We start from the raw sequence: 19,403 nt of genomic DNA on the forward strand, positions 1-19,403 counted from the left end.
ATGAGTTCAACAAATTCACTGCAGCAAACATCTGGTGAGACACAATGTTATAAAAACATTACATCCCTGATTTACACAAAAAGGGTGAAAACTGCAGGCAGGCATTTTATACTATTATTGATTTTCCACAAATACACATAGGCATGTGCATTATACACAAGAAAAACAAAACTGTTCAAACACTTTCCAAAACTGAAACTCAATCAGCAGATATGTCACTTATTGGCCTCAACAGAACAGCAGGGAAAATGCTGCCCTGTTCTCCTTCTCCTGACTCTGGCCTATTTCTCTAAATTACAGGGCCAAACCTCTGCAAAGACAAGAAGCATCACTATTAATTCCCTTGTGCCAGCTGTCTTTACTTTGCTCACACAGGGGCTCAGTGCCCCATGCTATGTAATTCAAATAAAACACATTATTTGAGAGAACAAGAGGGAATAATTTCAGCAGATTACTCTGAGTTGCAACTGATCCTACCTTGGTCCTACCCAAAAACTGAGCTTGATTTCAGTTTCCTCTCACAATCTCTCAGGATCTCTGTTTAACAGCAACATTTTATCTGCAGGTAGCGTGTCTTCATAATTTACAGCTGAAGATACTAACTTTGAAAAAAAGAAGGTTCAAGAATGTTGTTGTACTCTGACCATGTAAATTTGTGTATCAAGAAACACAAAAAAATTCTAAGCTGAATGGAACAGGTTTGGCAGACTAGGTATGTGAAACAGATACAGATTTTGTGAATGACAGGATTTCAGTTTCCAGTACAGCATATTGAAAATGTTCCTGTGGTGAAGTGTGCTTTTTATCCTCAGTTCTAAGACATAAAGAATTTGCACAGCTTCTGCACACTTTAAGATATTCTGAGCCATGTATGGTAAGAATTTCAGTGTTTTCACATCTAAGCTATGTAAATACTGACCTCCTTGGAAATGTAAGCCCTGTACATCTAGCCAACAGAGACTATGGTCTCAGAGAAGAGGACTCCTTTTGTTTTCTATTAGGCACATATCAACTACAAAAATGTACAAGAAATTACTTCTGGGGAGGCATGGAGCCTGCATGCTTCAGCCTTAATCCTCCTGTCTTTAGCCATAAACTCCCAGCTCCACCACTTCAGTGACTTCTTGCTGTTGGTTTGTTGCTGGGAATGTTAGAGAACCCTGGTACTGAGCAAGGCTTCACTAGACACAAAGCCAAAAGGGAAAAAAAGGTTCTTTCTTGTACTAATCTAGTCAGAACATGGAAGTCTTAATAAGCTCAGCATGGGTTTGTCTTACATTTTGAGTTGCCATCAACTTTTCCACAACACAGATTCATGAGCAGTTCTGTCTTTTCTCTAACCTCTCCTAGACAGGTATGAACAGACCTCAACGTCATCATGACAATGCTGTTCCCATCAAAATTAATCCTGGTACAGGCTCTGCACTGGTGTTCCCAAGCTGACCTGAGAGGGATTCCAGGCAGAACAGCTGGAACAGCATCAGCACCTCCTCTCCAGCAACAACCAAGCATTGTTTAATGGCAGGTCATCTTAACATGACATACTGGGGACCCAGGAATGGAAATAGAGTCATAGAATCATAAAGGTTGGAAAAGAGCTTTAAGTTCAAACATTAAAATCCTCATTTATTCCAATTTCCTGTGCATTCACTTAACATGCAGCCAACAGTTGTACCTCCAGTAGGATCAGTTCCTAGGAAACTGAGTTTACCCAGTCACATCCTATCATGAATTTAATTGACTATGTTTATCAAACTAAAAGGACCACAAAAAACCCCAAACAAGTTAAATTTAAGTAAATCACTCACTGAGGCGGAAAAAAAAATTAGGCTACATAAGATACAAGAATGCTTTGTGATTTTCTGCAGCTGTTCTCAGCCTTGCTTAGCAAATTAATTTAACACAGAATGTCATTCAGAACTATCTTTAGTCCTTCTTAGTGTTTTAGCATATTATAACAATTAATCATCTTTTATTAATTCATGGGCATTCAAAGATGACCTAAGAACAGTCACATTGTATTGGGTACTGCTAACTCATCTTTTATACTAACATTTACATTATTGTTATACTTAGTACTATACATCCATACTACACAGAGAATTTTACAAGTGTATTGAGACCTTGATTTTGGAAAAAAAAAATAAATACAGGCCTAAAGAGAATATGAGCATGTGCAATATTCTCTAGACCACAGAGGTAAATATGTGCACAAGGCTTTGCATAGGATCCACAGCTGCACAGTCATTCTTACAGAAGAGAAATAACATTAGAATTAGATTTAGTGGTGAAACTTCACTGTAAGATATGCAGCTAAATAGATCAGGTCTGCCTCCTCATTCTGTCCAGGCTTAGAGCTGTCATCTATACCTACATATTTTCATTCAATATTTTTTCCAGGATTAATTGACAGGGCAAATCAAAACCTGCTCTGTCCTAACACATACAGGCATTTTTCATAAATGAATCTACAGCTACAAGCTCTCCCTCAGAGGAGGCAGACTAAAAACAATGTCTAAAACCAACAATCAGAACGCCTTTAGAAAGTGTTTCTTTTCCAGCACTAGTTTTCTTCCTATTACTTTGCATGTAATTTTTACAGTGTGCCCATCACAGCCTAATGCAAACACTTCACAAACACATAACATGTCCTAGTAGTCTCCTTATTTTACAGGTTATTTTCCTTTTTATTAAGCTTGTTTTCATCAGTAATCAGGTGGCCTTAGATGCCTTACCAGGGATAGGATAGTCTGACAGCGAAGTTTTACATTTTGTCCAGGTGACACACTTGCAATTGTTCTCAGGTCTTCCTGGGGAGAGCTGCAAATCTGGGGAGCACTGCTCAACACACGCGGTCTGTCCAAGTTCCACCTCCGTCCCAGTGGAAGACAGCTGTCAAAGGAGTTAAACACAGGCAGGGTTAAGGAAGCCTCAGCTGGTCTCAGTTGGGTCAGTTAGCTTATTTTGGGATTGTTTGCTCCATTTTACCATGCTCCAGGTCAAAACAGCACAGATACCAAGTAGTCCATTTTCTCTCATCAGAGTAGCTGGGGTTTTTTAAACCCTCTGCAGTTTTTCCAAGGTCAGTCCTTTCATGCACTGCCAAAGTCTGTTGGATTAAAAAAGCCTGGAGATCACTGTGATGCCTTGTGATAGGCAGACACCTGTCAGTGGCAGAGAACATTTCTGTTGCTGTGGACCTTTAGGTATAGAGAGCTCTTCAAAAGGCAAATAAACAAGAAATACATTATTCCTTAAATGTGCCATTAGACAATTTTAAGGAGTCTACATCCTGCATCTTCTTTCTGCAGGCTTATGTGAAAGCTTTTGTGAAAAGCACTACTCCTGATCTGGAGAAATGAAACTTTCTGAGGAGAGGTAAATTAAAACCACCAAAACATCAGTGTTGAAGTAATCAGGAGTAGAAATTTAAGGGAGGAAATAAAATCTTATCAGCTGCATATCTGTGAGGGGGGGTACATTAGAAAGATGCATTGCCGTCCACTCTTTAGGAATAATACTGACACTTCAATTTCTACCAAACTCATGAAGTTACAAGAGCTGTTTACCAACCTACCTGCCAATTATACATTTCCATCTTTCTCTTTTGCCTTGCTGTCCTGAACTGAACTGTAGCAGGTCTCATAATCTATAGAGCTGGGGTGGGAGGACAAGGGCAATCAATAGCCTCGCAGCTTCTCCCATTTACTCTTTCTGCAGGATCCTTAAATGTCACTTGCATGGACGACTTGGCAAAATACACCCTTCAGACCATCACAGGGCACATTTACCTCCAGGTGTCCTTAGGTTCCTACAAAGGCTTGTACTATGTGCCACATCTGATTTAGGATATAAGCTTCAAAAGGAGCAAACAGTTGTTTGAGGCCTTTAGGACACCCTTACATGATAGTGAAAAACAGGATTTGTACAATCAAGAGCCTCTGCATCTTCAAAAAACAGTATCAATGATCATACTCTGCTTTCTACACAGTCATGCACGAATAAGCTTGTGCCACAAACCACCAGGCAAAGTCAAGAGTAGAAAAGAAGATCAATAACTTTTCCTTTCCTTTTTTTATCCTCCTTACAAGTGATTTTAGATTCTAATATTCCTGATAACAGAGCTATACAAAACGCTGCTGAGGAAGACACCAGTAAATTATCCAATCTATATTCCTGCCTGACAGCAGGATCAACTGTAATTATTTCTGACAGATATTTTCATAACTTGTTCTTCAAAATGCAACATGTCCTTGCAATTTACATTACAGTCAGTGGAGAATTCCTGTTTACAAAGAATAAAACCCATAGCTTCAGAAGAACAGTGCTCAATAGTGTGCAAGGCTCACAAAGATCTGCACGAATTCACAGTAAATTTATACATCAATTTAATTGCTGGTAGAAAGGTTAATCAGGGTTTATGACCACTGCCATGATGTTTTTCCTCCAGAAAGTCTGAGAGCTTTATCTGTTAATGAAGAGCCTGTGTGTTTAGTATCCTCTTGTGTCAGTTGCTCTACACATGCCAAATATCATCTTAAACAGCCACTGCATTTGAATTACCATAATCTGATGAAACAGGTCTAATCAACCTGATCAGAAGAGCTCAATGAACTTTTATCATTTGCCTCTGTTTCTTTTACAGTGTTTCTTTTTCTTTTTCTATTATAATTGTAGCTCTGTATAATCCAATTAAAATGGTGGTTGACTTTAAACAGAAGTTCCTACATCAAAGATACACCAAAAGACAAATAAAGTCATATTTGTGGGTTACTATTCCCACATTATTGCAGAACAGCCTAGTCTGTAGATTGCAAAATGGCCCTATTCTTCTATGAGACACACATCCATCTGTCACATAGTAGAACAGACTTTCCCCCAAATTAACAGCCATGTACGACCAATCAAACAATTCTACTGGGTTGCAGAAAGCGCATAAGCTCTGGACTAATCTTAACATTTCAATGAAGTTTAGAAATTAAGCCTATCTCATTCAGTAAAATTGTCTTCAGACATAAAGAACTGCTCAGCATTTGCTGTCAAACTGATGTCTGAGAGTGAACCTCTGACCACATAGTGCAATGTTTGGGATTTTGGGGGCTTGGGGTTTTTTGGTACACAGAGTTTACCTGCAATCCTTGAATGGTTAGAGAAGATAATCAGATCTTTTTCTAGTCTGGCCAGCATGTGCTGTTCAATAGTTAATCATTCCTGAATAACATTCAATGATGACATAAAAACTAAATCTCTATCCTATTGTTAAGCAGGATGCGGTTTATCAGTCCATATGTTGAAAGAGATGTACAAATGAAATTCACAGCAGCAGCAATAATGAATGGGATGTTTAAAAAGCAAGATGGATGCCTCCAACTCTCAACCAGAAAGGCTCATTATACCAGTCACAGAAAGATGTTTCCATTTCCAAGACCTTTTAGTGCATTCATGCCTAGAACCAGCTGCATTTCAATGAAGATAAAAATAAAATTACTTGTACACTACACCAGCTCCACAGCAGAAGCACTTCCATTCCTGGGAATGGAAGAGACAACTCCTGAAGCAGAACTTCTCCAAGACATACAGAGTCAGCAGGGCACAAAGCAGCTGTTGCTGCTGACAGGATGGAAACTGAATGTGCAGGAATTCTGCACTGAGTTGGAAGAGGAGAAGGGAAAAAGGAGAAAAGGTATGTGACCTATGCAACTCCACAAAATGTATCACAAGTCTTCCTTAGATAAATTTCAAGGCTCTAATGGGAAGGCCAACACTACCAGCAAAGAGGCAGAGTTCTGTTGCAATAATAAATAATCCTCAGCAAAAGAAATGTTTTAATTATTTGCTTAAATCTATAGCACAGTGTAGCCCTCCCAACTTCAGGTGTGTACTGTCCTCCAAAGGATGTGATCCACTGCCCAGCAGGGCCAGCCTTTGCTCACTTCTATGTCTACTACAGCTATTGTGACAAGCCTTTGGTATCACAAAGTCCAATGGTATTTGTTGCTTTTCTCAAAGCTTCAGATTAAGAATTTTATCTTTCATTTAAAAGATGCTTCTCTTCCTCAGAGTTGAAGAAAGGCAACAAAGAACATATTCAATAGCCTCAGTAGGTCAAAAAAGAAAGATCATACAAACATTTTTCACTTAGAAACAAAATGACTCAGTAACCTCTTGTGACTTCAACTCATGATTTCTGAGTACATGAAAAATGAAAGGTGGACCTAGTCATGAGCTTATTTAACCAACGTGTAGCCATAAATTCAAATAGTTTCTTGTCTTGAAAAGATGCCTTCCTTTAACACCAGTCTTTAAAGGAAACTCTAGCAATTCCTGCAGTGGGAGGAAAAGCAGGTTCATTGGTGGCTGGTGTCAGTCACTGCTACTGAAGGCTTAATCACCATGCAAGAGTTAAGAGTCCCAGCAAAGGCATGCCAGCAGGGTGGACGATTAATCTGCTGAGAGAAATTTTCACTGACATAAAATTCTGCAGCATTAACTAAGGGTCAGCTTGGTGTAATGCAGAGCCGAAACACAGACAATATCTCATCTACACTGTGACCATGAGCACTGCGCAGCAAACATTTTAAAAAAATCTAGTCAGTGTATAAATCTACTGCAACCCTTATGAATACATATAAGACAAGTACGTGTGTTGGAGGCTTTGTGCTACTGAAATCTTCTTGGCTTAATTTGAGAAAAAATTGCACATGTGAAGGAGCAACTGCAGGGCACTGGCTGACAGGACAGGATTTTATTCACCAGAAATTGCCTCAGTGTATCAGAGAAACTGTAACAAGACATTTCAACATATTCGTTTTTATGCAAACATGACCACATGACACAGAATGCAGAAAAAGTGCAAAGAAAAGACTTGCATGAAAAGTGTAAACCATTTTCAATAGTAAGAATTGACATCCAGTTTCTCTAGACAACTTTTCAGTTGATGCTGCAACAACTGATTAGAATACAACTCTTACACTGTCCATCTAATTGCCCTCCCAAAGGCTGGCCCAAGTCAAGTATCCAAGTAGCTACTGATGTGAAACTTGATGATCAGAATGACTGCTAAACATTTAAGCATGAACCATAGTTGAATAGCTTGGGTTGGAGGGGATCTCCAAAAATCATCTAGTCCATTCCCCCTGCTGTGGGGCAGGACACCTTTCATTAGGTCAGGTTGCTGAAATTCCCATCCAAGAGCAGCTTATGTGCACTTCATTTGAGCCACAATTCAACATGAAGACAGGATGCCTTTCAATGATGGTTTCAATGATGTGTTGAATTTGTCTTTATACAGTCCTTTTCTACTGAGATTACACAGGAGCTTTGGTATTATCCAACCCCTCTGAGAGCAAAATCCCAGTGCCTAAAGGAACAGAAGTTATGTTTTCAACTGGAGTAGCAAGACAGACAAAATAATCCCTTACAAGCCAACATATTTCTCATCAGCCAGGGCAACAAAGCAGTGCTTTTCAACCACACAGATTGAACTATGAATATATGCAAAAAATTACACCACTGAGGGAAATAAGCTCATTATTGTTTCACTGTTTAATTATGATTTCTTTTCCTCATTGCACTACAGGTACGAATTCCTGCTGCCACACTTGCACCTATTTCCTCTCATGTACAATAACATAAACCCTCAGCACGAAGTTGTTTCTAACGAATCCAAATCAATCAGTGCTCACTGAGGAAACACTGAATGGCACTTACTTAAGATAAAGACTGGAACAGTTTTAACAGCTAATATCTGGGGCAGAAGGGCAAAAGGGAGAGAGACAAAAAGAAAGAGAGATGGACTCTTTTTGCTTGCTTTCTATGGCATTGGCTAAACCAGCCTATTTCGAAACACACTGCTGTGAAGCAGTTAGGTACTTCTATCACTATGCAGAGTTTCACAGTACAATTCTTTTTGTCACAACCATTACATCTGGTAAAATTACTGCAAAGTGGGTGTCAGATATAATTCTGAATTGCTCTGACCTAGAGAAACTATGAAGCACCTAGGAGTGGAGGTTATGCAAGAGCCATTAAGAATCAAGATTGTACAAAATGTTTGGAAGCTATTCTTGACAACATCAGTAGGTCATGTTTATAAACCACTACAAGATTTGAATGCACTAAAAAATAGAGCTGCAAAAGCTCATTAAAGATTGTATTTGGTTTGATTTCCAAGAGGCAATCACACATCTTAGTTTTGGGCTGAGAATATGTGGTCTGGTTTTGGACAGACATTTTCTTTTAAAAATAATTCAATCACTTTTCACCAAGGAGAAAAAATAAGGGAAACAGGTGGAGAGGTTAATTTATGAAAAAAGTGTATTGTACTACATTTTTTTCATTGGATGGTTTGTTTGAGGTTTATAAGTGAACTTAAAAAACAGCATAAACCTTGGATTCCTACATGTGCTCTTGAAAAAGAATGGCCTGACAGACTGAAGGACCTCACCAGAAGTGAGGGCAGAAAAAAAGAATTATTTTTGGTACTGCCTGTCAGCTTCAAAGGGAAGGAAGGGAACCAAGGTCTAAGTACAAAGGACTTAGTATCAGAAAAAATATACATTATCCAAAAATTAGATATTGCTTCAGTATTCAAGCTGCCTGAAGTCCTATAGGTCAGGACATGTCATTGTCATAGCATAGTGTAAGTCATGAGGGTGACAAAACTTTTTAAGGTTTCCTATACTTCCACACCTGCAAGGCATGCAATTATCTGCTGAGGAAGGAACATGTTCCCTTTCTGAGTACCAAAATTCACTCTGTTCCACTAATGAGTCCCTCCTTATGGGCCTGCAGCTGTATTCACAGTCCTAATGATACACTACCTTGAGATGGACCACCACTGTGCCTTTGCACTTCAGGAACACCGCCCTTATATTTATATAGACCCTGTAAGTGTCAGAAGTCACAAGTATACAGCCTGGGATAAGCTACATTTCTCTCCGTTCCTTCAGTTTTTTCTCTCTCACAACATTCACAGCCCAATCAGCAATGGTCTTATCTTGGAGGAAAACCTCTGTTTAAGTATCTTGACTGTACAGAGATTCCTTCATTTCTCCTCATGCTAAATAAGTTATGAACAGGCAAACTATTCCCCTACAGTCAGCTTTATGTAGGAAAATATTGTGAAAATACCTTCTTCTTCAAGAAAGATGATGCCTTAAGGAGAGAGAGCCATCTGATGCATTTAATTACAAATGTGAATGTGGCTTTAGATCATGAAAACACCACGCTAATGCCCTGTTTCTAATTTCATGTCAACCCTAGCTTAGTGTCTACTACTGTGATAGACTTTAGAAATGCCACCCGACAGGCCATTAGGTTTCAATGCCAAACAGACAGATGTTGTCTCTACTTACAGCCTCCAGAGTTCTCTTACATCCCTCATCTGAAAAGATTTCAGCTCACATGTGCGCCCATGTTGATTTCTTGTCCCTCCTGAAACCCACAGCGGCACAAAGCAGCAGCGCTACTTGTCAGCAATGCAACATCTGGGATTCCTTCGGCTGGCAAAATGCACCACAAATTCTAAGTGTAATTCACATAAAGAAAAGCTCAGGCGTGTACAGATTCATTAACATGCAGCAGTCCTTGCAAGCATGTGTCTTTGCATAGTTACTCAGATTTCTGTAACTGTGACAAGTGCATGCAATCCCACGTTAGATTCCATCGACCTTCTCTGAAGTGCTCTTCAGCACTGGTTTTCAGATGAGGTATATTCAAGGAGCTCACAGAATGAACAGCCAGGAGATACTGATGCCTTTGCAAGAACCTCCAACATCCAGTTATCACTAGCTGCATATAGGGAAGGCTAAAAATGACAGCATTCAGAGACTGGACTCTGAACGCAATTGTCCCCTGAAGTAAAGTTCAGAGGCACCAGCTCTGGAATACCATCAGTCTCTGCAACACGGAGATGGTAAGTTGAAAAATGTATCCATGAAATTCTCATTTCTTTACCTATCATGCAAAATCAAGTATAAGGAGGTCTATGGGCAGGCTGGAATAACTATTGTAATTGACTCAATGGCCTTTCCATAAATAAACATATTAGAAAGGCACTCTGAAAATTTACTGAGGTACACAGGAAGAATTCAGTTAGCATTCTTCCTCAAATCTGAAGGGATAGTTACTTTAATACCTTTCCTGGATTTACAGCTACTTCTCTATATATACTGCTAGATCACTCATGCTGAAACTGAACCTACATCCTCTACAGTGCAATGGAGCACATTAAATGGCAAGATATTCAAAAACCTCTCTGACAGAGAGCAAGCATAGGTCTGTGTCCTGCATCACTTTGTACTGTCAGATATGCACATTCTTGATGCATTAGTGAATTCAAAACAAAACAAGCCCCTTCATTAAAATCCTGTCTGAAAACTGCCAGTGCTACAATTGTATATGTCACACTGGAGGACATTGTGAAGTTTAGGGACAGATTAATAAGGACATGATCCAACCCCCTTTGAAAAGGACAGTCTTTGATGGCTTGGCTCTTTTCTTTGTTTTGTACTGGACCTGGACACGAAATCCAAATGCTTTCAGGTCTCAGAGTGTGGTATTCACATTCTCTGAACAGAGAGAGACATAATTCTCTCTCCCAGGATCTTTCCTTGAGAAGCTCAGAGAAGAAGAGAAAACAATTCTTATCTCTACTTGCTGCTCCTGTTGTTTGGCACATGTGGAATGTGTTATGGAGATTGTTTACTGAGAGTGGTTTGTTAATTGGACTCTGCTGATGGTTGTTTAGATTGATTGGCCAATTGGATCAAAGCTGTCTTGTGACTGTCTGAAGACAGTTACAGGTTTTTCTTTAGTATCCTTTAGTATAGTATCTCTTTAGTATAGTTTTAATATAGTATTAGTGTAATGTAACCTAGCTTAATAAAGCATTGTTCAGCCTTCTGGAATCATGGAGTCAGAGCACATTATTCTCTCCGATGGGGACGCCCTGCATCGATATCAGAGGACAGCAAATTTTTGTTATCAATGTCCAAAGTCAGGTCTCACACTACCTGCTGCAATATGGAAAGCAAGCTTCATTCCCACAATAGGGAATAGTTTTAGCATTCCTGCATTAAATTATGAGTAATTTCAGAGCTCAGCTGGTTCAGCTTTGAAAAAGCCATTCTGAGCATTGCTAATAAATCATGGAATCACAGAATATCCTGCCATGGAAGTGACCCACAAGGATCATCACAAGTTCAACTCCTAAAATAGCCATGGTAGCATGCAGTGGGAGCAGCACCAGCTGGGCATCAAACCATTTTTAGTGCAGTTCACAAAGTCCCACACTGCTGGGACTCTACCCTTCCCAGCACCCAAACTGGCTGATTTAGAACCTGTTGCACATGCACTATAAACCTGCACTGGCTACAGTGCAAACATACAATGAACAAGTACTAAATAAAGGAAATAGCGAGTTCAGTACATCACACAGTCTACCTAAAATTTATGGATACTTCGCAATAATTTGCTTTTCCCTGCACTTCACATATGGATAAATAGTTTACATAACTGGCAATTGTGTAAAAAAAAAAAGAAAAAAAGGGAAAAGACAAATATTTAGAAAATTAAATATTAAAAAATAGTAAAAGAAAAAATAAATTAAAATAGGCAAAGTAAGATCAACAAAATCAATGTACCTACATATTTTGAAAATGAAATGGTATCTGCAATGACTAGGCATAGAAGAAAATGGGGAAAAAAAGGCAGATCATTGTTTCAATATTTTACTCTTATCAACACCAAACAAACTTGTCTATTCAACAGAAATGGACAGTAATGCTGAAACATTAAAACATTAATTATCTAACTAGATAAAATATTAGTTAATATTAGAAAAAATATTTGCACAATCAAAGTACTGAATAGAATCTGTATGGATACAAATGTATCTGTTAGGCAACATTTATTTTTCCATCAAAAAAACCCCACTATAAGCAATACCAGCACAACAACTGAGTCTGAAAAGAATGCAACTAAAAATAAATAAATTAAAAGAATGCAACTAAACACAGACAAAGGGAATCAGTAGAAGTACAAGGCTGCTTCCAACTCCAAGAGGAAAAGGCTCTGCAATTACTTCAGTTTTTCATAGAGGCTACAGTTCAGCATGTTTAGTAAATAAAGTACAAAATGTGTCACCATGAAACTAAGTTTTCAAACAAAGAGCTAAATAGTACTAAATAAAAGGCAATAAATTAATATCCACAGTTTCAGCCTGGAGAAGATACAGAATAACTCCCAAAAGGCATTCAAATTCAGAAAAAATTAGTGAGCAGTGGCTCAAAATAAGATAAATCTTTATGTACAGATACTGACAGCATTTGTTGACCCCCATTTCCCTAATATCAGTGGTATCTTGTCTTTGGATTACATTATTTATAAAAACCAAAAGATTTCTTACTCTCATAACAGAGAAGCTTTCTATGATCCATATAGAAATTTCAATCTTTGGAGTAATTTTTTGTGTCAGTTCAGTAATTTCATTTCTGATTATACAACACATATGCAATCTCAAAAAAACTACTGCAGTTGACATTTTGTCTGGTAGTGAGTTATTGCAGTCAATAGATATCTTTCCACTGATTTCACTGGGCTTTGGCTTATTTCATTAAAAGGTGTTCTGCTTTGCAATAAAGGTCTCATATTTATGGCACCAACCTAATAGCCTTCGGTTATGTTTTACAGTCCAAATTCAGCAAAGTAATTAGTCTGGACCATTCTACTTCCCTGATGGACATGCTGAAGTACTTTGTGTAACAAATCCAAGATATCAAAGTGAAAATTGCTTAACTGGTAAACTGACATTTAAGGTAAAGCATCCTTATTTCACTACCTCAAAAATGCTGTCATTTTAAGAGGAACTTGTCACCACTTAAATATTACATAAGATCCAGGACCAACCAACATATTTTAGTCAAAGATATTTAGCCAACATATTTAGTCAAAGTAAGATGAAGCAAAAGTAAAATAAATTAGAAGCTTATTAACATGTTAACATAAATCAGTGTAGCATTACTGGCATTACTGTGCTGGGAGCTGCAGCACTAGGTTATTGTCCCAGTTAATCACCAGAGGGAAGAGAGGATGCCATAGAGGAATGGAAAATGTTTTTCAACCCTGGCACTTGCCATTGCTCTTGTGATACTGTGAATAGATGGAGGCTGAGTCCTACTGCTGTGGGAGCAGCCAGCAGGCTTCTCTAGGCATGAGAGCAATGTCAAAGCCACCTGGTGAGCCTCTGTCCTCCTGCACTGACTGTAAGCTGCTGCTGGAAACAGGTAGCTAGTCATATTTTTATGGTGAACTATTTTATATTTGCTTATTTATTTCTTCTAGGCCCTTAACTGTCATGTCAGGGTCATGATCTCATCTTTCATTAACTGTATACACTCACAATAAAGTCATATAATGAAATATGTAGTATGTTCTTACTAAGTATATTTATATACACCTTTATTTATAGTTATATAGACCTTTGATGATATCACAGATTTAGATTATTATGCTTTACTTAATTTTTCTTTCACCAGGGTTCTAGAGTTTAAATTGCAAAATAAAACAGTTTAAAACAATTACTGAAAGCAGATGCTGCAGCAGCCACGAGATTACAAGAAACAGCAGCATATCCAGTTGCCTTGGATGTCCCCAAACCAAGACTCTAAGTTAGGTTCACCAAACAGGTTTCTACTGTTGGATGTGTGACGCAAAGCCCAGTTCTACATCACTGACCTAGCATCCCCAAAAAAAGCCCTAAGCCACCACAAACAAATCACATGCAGGTTAGATAAAAATGCCTGCCACTGATGATTTTCAAAGTTGCATTTCTAAGCCACTTTTTCAGTCTCAAAGAATCTTTATTAAGTTTTCTTTTAATGATTTGAGAGTCTAATAATGTAACTAGACATAGTTAAATACTAGGTCAGCCTCTTGCTGCCAGTGTCTGCATGAAGCATAGGTGGAGAAATGTGAATGAATAATAGTGCTTCCTGAAGATCCTCTTCCCCTCTTTCACCCTTTGAAAAGTTAATTTGCATAAGAAAAGCAGCAGGATATCCAAAAACTGAAATATCAAAGTGAACTTACTGGCTCACATTTCATTTAGCTTTGGTCATAATTCTGGCCTCCTCTCAGTTCGTTTCACTGCCTGACTCTCCTTGATGTAGTTACCCTTACCAGTTTGTGATCTGGGGTAGCACATGAAGACTGACTGACATAGAAGCTGCTTTTGTAGATATGCTGTGACCTTGTACATGCTCAAAAAGACTTAATTCTCACATTCTTACTCCTCAGAACAATGAGTGAATTTTGGGCATAATTAAAAGGAAAGCACTACAGAGCAAGGTTGCATTTCCACGTAGTTGCTCTTTGTTTGAGGGATTCTCTAAGTCAGTACATTACTTGCTTTAGAACTCACAAGTCACAGTCATTTAATGGTTTGGGTTGGGAGGGACCCTAAAGATTATCTTGTTCCAACCATCCAGCCATTTGCAGGGACACCTTTCACCAGACCAGGTGTTTAGAGCCCCCCATCCAGCCCAGCCTTCCAGGGATGGGGCAGCCACAGCTTCTCCGAGCAGCCTCTTCTGGTGTCTCTCCAATGTCGCAGTAAGGGACCCATCTTGCACCTGATCCCATTTCCCCATCCAATTCTCATCCACACATGACTTGCAGGCAGGCAAGACACCATGAAATTAGTGTTGGTTACCTGTCTACCCCATTACCTGCCAAACATTTCCAAAGGCCATCCCACCACATTCAACTGTTCCACTTGGACAGGAGCTCTCCATACATACCAATGTAACCAAGATCAGAAGAAATGAAGGCCTGAAGGACAAGACAGCCAACTGTAAGGCTAAAATCAGATTGTTTTCTATAGCCAAGAATTTTATTTTAGATTGCATTCAGTAAAAAAAGGCAGGTCAGTCAAAAATATAACCGGTTGACCTAGAAACCACACACCATAGTCAGTTATTTTTACATCTCTTTCCATGGGTTTATGTTCCTGGACAAAACTTAACTCATAAGTGTTCTTACAGGTGACATATTTAGACAAAAATCCCTATGTATGAAATATTCAATGGGCAGTGTTTATAGTATTTGCAGCATCTGTTGCCTCAAAGTACCTAAAGATGCATTTTCACTACCTTTAAAAAAAAAAAAGCTTTTCATTTTCAGTTCAGAAATCACAGGTTACAATGATTGAAGAGAGTTCTGTCTCAGTAATTCCAGTTGGCTCCTCCATCAGCACAACACAACATGACAGCTTTCACAATGCATCACCTTCCTTAAATATAAATGCTATCTTTCTGAAGTACTGCCAAGAAGTTTGGCACAGTTGCCAGCCTGGATTACAAGCAGAAGACCACTACAGCACTGACTTGCTCAGAACAGAACGCTTTTTGGGGAAATACAACCACTCTTTGCACAAAATCAAAGACAACGGGTAAAGTACCAGTCACAACCATGGGAGTCACTTAACTACAATACATACAGCAGATAAACTTTGGTGGAAAAACTGTGAGCATCAGCAGTTGATGCTCCAACCTCACTGCCACCAGTGGCAAATGCTACACCAGCAGTTCTTTCTGGAGCCACCACAACCAAAAAGATAGGATCTCTGCCCCACAGAGCTGTTGTCCACAATGGCATTAAGTTGTACAACAGTCAAGAGCAAACATGAAACAATCACAATAGCAAAAAGCTGATGAACTATAACTCAGTTGAATCAACAATAGATAAATATATTTGTTCTTAATGCTTAATTATTGTACAGTTGTTATTGCTGTTAATGATACCATCTCCTATTTTTGCCACAATGATCAAGAAGACAGGTCAGTGCTTTCCTGAGAAAACATGGGACCTTTCAGATGCTGTTTGGAGCTGCAAAGCTCATTCCATTTCTCCTGACCCCACAAGCCTGCACAAATTCACTGTCAGAGCTCCCAGCTCAGTAAGCCAACTGGTTTAACAAGCTGAAGGTCACTATCAGCAAGATCTCCCCAGCTCCTGTATTCATATCAGACACTTTGGTTGGTATGAGTTGTTTGTCAGCCAGAGCTATAGCCTGCAACACCAAATCACAGCCATAAATCACAAATGCAGTGCAATATAAGGTAAATTATAAGTGTTTCCATACTGAGTAGTGTTAAGCTCTCAGTGAACTGGCAGACAAGAAAAAAAGAAGTTAATTTTTTTTAAAAAAAGAATCCTTTCTTCCACAAAACAACAGAAAAGGTAAATAATTTCATAGTTTCTTTTTTTTTAAGAGAAAGTCTTTTCAAGGTCTACTATTAATGAAGAAAATAATTAATAGTATGATTTTCTTAATTAATTTCTAAAATTTAATTTTTAAAATTAAACAGAACAGATGGAAGGATTCTTTAGAGGTCCCTGAATCCCCCACCCCACCTCTCAAAGCTTACTATTTACCAAACTCTGAGAAAATATTTGTCTCCTTAATGGTACAAGCACATTTTCCAGAAGTAAGAACTTTGTATTGCGAGCATCTCCAATTCCCAAATTCTGTATTTCTTTTATTGCAATGTTTCTTATCATGCTTCTTCTAACATACTTCTGTGTGTGTGTTTCTACTAAAGCAAATGATACTGCATTTTTTATTTTAAGCATTTTTCCACCCTCTTGCGTGTTTCCATGAACTATAAAGGAACTTCTGAAGCCACACAGTGTGAAACTGTTAAAATTACCTATTTTGGGCATGCTGATGTGTCGACAAATTTATGTACACCAGAAAACTTCCTGGAAAATGCCTCTATAATCTTTAGGAGAAAAAATACTATACTTTCATTTAACTATTTTATGCTTTGGTGTTCTAGGTATGTGTAGATGACTATAACCCTCTTTCTGAAAAAAAGCTTTTCTTAATTCTGCTTGAAGATCACTTTCTGTCTCCTTGTTGGCTGCAGCTTTTTCTAGACTGTTACCTCTTTTCAGAGCAGCTAATTTCTGATCATTTCAGTTTGCTGCAGCACAGGAGACTGAGGAATATTCATTCAAACTACAAGTAAACCTCTACTGTTCCCACATGGGCTTTCTTTTTAGATCCTTTCTCTGCTCCTTGATGATTAGAAACTTCCAGCAACAATCACATTCAACAAGCACCAGTGTGCTCACTGAGCTTCACCAGTTTTCTGCCCATCAATGAGCCCCTTTAAGAGCCCAAGTCCTTCATGAGTGAAACATAAAACAATCAAGGTTTTATTTCATTACTCACTCCAATGACGCCAGCTGTAAAATCTAGATTCTAACTTACAAAGTCTGTTTTAATAATTTCATACACAATAAAAACCTTAGGGAAAAAGTGATCTGTCCTGACTCTTCCTATCCATCCTTCTCCAGAGAAGCTTGGTACACCCATATCCCAAGCTTTTTTTCTCTAGAGCTTGTTTTTATGCAGCTGCATTATTTTTTACCAGCAATCTAGAGAGATAACTGATGTCCATTTCATGCTGGGTGTTGCACGTCTTTGTCCTCCAAGCTTATATTTATCTCCCATTGTTCCTACCACAAACCCTAGAGCAAACAGTAGTCACAAGCCTGCAGTTGTCACAATCCTATAATTTGTCAAAAGCAGTGAAAGCACAATTCTGTACAAGTAGAAAAAAATGAACTGGACTTCTTTCAGTGAACTGTTTGCCCTTCAACTTTCCAACAATCTGGACTCTGAATTGAAAGATATTTTCAACAGCTTGAAGAACTGACACTAGAGTAAAAAAATCTGAGTCACCAGGCAAGGAAAGCCACACTTCAATGTGACTATTAGAAGTAAGAAACGATCAAAAGTAAGAAGCTATAAACTTGTTCCAAAAAAAGTGAATTCTCTTCTGTTCCTGCCAGAGGTTATCGAAACCACTTTGAAAAGCTCCCGGACATTGCCAAGCAAATTTGTAAATTGCGGCTGCCAACCCAAATCACTAAAAACTAAAAGCAGTAAGGAAAGCCTTCCAGAAATTATTTAATGACATGGAATTATTTCTACAATCACCTCCTTTCTCTGGGATGCACAGCAAGTTGAGCCCTTCTTTGTGTCTGCTTTCTGGAATGGGAGTTCACTGGAGCAGAAATTCCCTTTATACTTGTGTCTTGTGCAGCACAGACAATGTCACCAGTATTCTGCAAATACAGCACTGCAGCAGAACTTCAGCACTAAGCAGCTGATTGTCAAAGTGACTTATAAACTTAAAACTTTGTTTCTGGAACATGGGACTTTTTTCAAAGCCTGAAACTGATAAAATCTTAAACCAGCACTTCTCTACCTCTTCTTGCTCAGGGAAATAAAACATCTAGTACAAACAAGCTTTTTTTTTGCCCTCTCCCAAGAGTTTAGTAATTTTAGGGCAGTTCAAGGCTGGCTGATTTGTTCTTCCACTCTTTTATAATACTACATGCAGCTATTCAAAAGCAATCTAATTAGGAGAAAAATCAACTCAACTGCCCTTCTCTACACCTCATACCTGCTAGAAAACCAATGGGTTTTACTGGCATGCCAAAACAATGACCCCAGACTGCATTGAGAAGATCAATCTTTAGGTTCCCTAAGTGGAAAAAAAAGACCACTTGGTATGAAAAAACATCACAAAGGAAGAAGTTTTAGTATCTATGTCTATAATACCCCTTATCCCGTATCAGTAATTTAATGGAGGTGAGGATAGTAAAGGGGGGACAATTGCTTTGCTAAACAACGTGACAAAGACCTTGTGTAAAGTACAAATTCACCAGTTTCATAAGAGAGCTGGACAACTTTTTGCATGCTACATTGTTTTAAATGAAATGAACTCTCCTGGGTGTCATAATCTGTTAGTTAATTCTGGAAGTGGCCCGAAGGCCCCGTAACAAATGCGACCTTCAAAAATGGCAGCTCAGATAGTCTAAATGCACATCAAACCAACCAAAGTGGTCCTAATTCAGTAATCCCTTAAACACAGAAAATCCCTTTGACACAGAAAAAATTACCACTTTGAGCCTTGGAACAGAAACATTTTCCTAAACTTGGACATTTTCTGCTCCGTCCTTCTTTGAGATGGTTTTTACCCATCAGTTAAAGCATTTAATAAGCCATGGTTTGGGAATTGACTGTGAACTGCAGATACTCTTGTACCAGAAACCAGACCAGAGATGCAACATAAAAAAATATTTTTCTATTTTTGCACATCACTCTGGTCTACAAAGTCCCAGAGCAGCTTATGAGCGTTCCATACCAGGGAGTCAGATAGATAACTGCAGATAGATAACAGTTATTGGACAGAAAACAGCAAGCTGTAAAAATTATAGGAATACAACAGAAAGAGTCTTCCATTGTAGTAAAGAAGCCTGATCCATTGGGAAAAAAAATATCTGTGAAATGCCATAACAAGAAGGGAATAGGACTGGAAGGAGAA

At 38.5% G+C, this 19,403-nt stretch overlaps 1 protein-coding gene across 5 annotated transcripts in view; it reads right to left on the minus strand.

Moving 5' to 3' along the window:
* The window catches only part of MAPK10 (mitogen-activated protein kinase 10), a 147,019-nt gene that overhangs the window by 93,302 nt on the left and 34,314 nt on the right, over positions 1–19,403 (minus strand). For 3 of the 5 annotated variants that reach the window (XM_036381464.2, XM_036381462.2, XM_036381463.2), the window contains one exon: positions 2,736–2,892. Coding sequence is in view for 2 of the 5 variants with exons in the window: in XM_036381462.2 (XP_036237355.1) it covers positions 2,736–2,892 (157 nt within the window). In the remaining 3 variants the exon portion in view is untranslated. Of the gene's footprint in view, positions 1–2,735; positions 2,893–19,403 lie in introns of those variants that run through there. The other 2 variants (XM_036381466.1, XM_036381465.1) reach the window with 1 other exon arrangement.

The sequence above is a fragment of the Molothrus ater genome, chromosome 4, assembly GCF_012460135.2.
Source record: "Molothrus ater isolate BHLD 08-10-18 breed brown headed cowbird chromosome 4, BPBGC_Mater_1.1, whole genome shotgun sequence".
NCBI lineage: Eukaryota > Metazoa > Chordata > Aves > Passeriformes > Icteridae > Molothrus > Molothrus ater.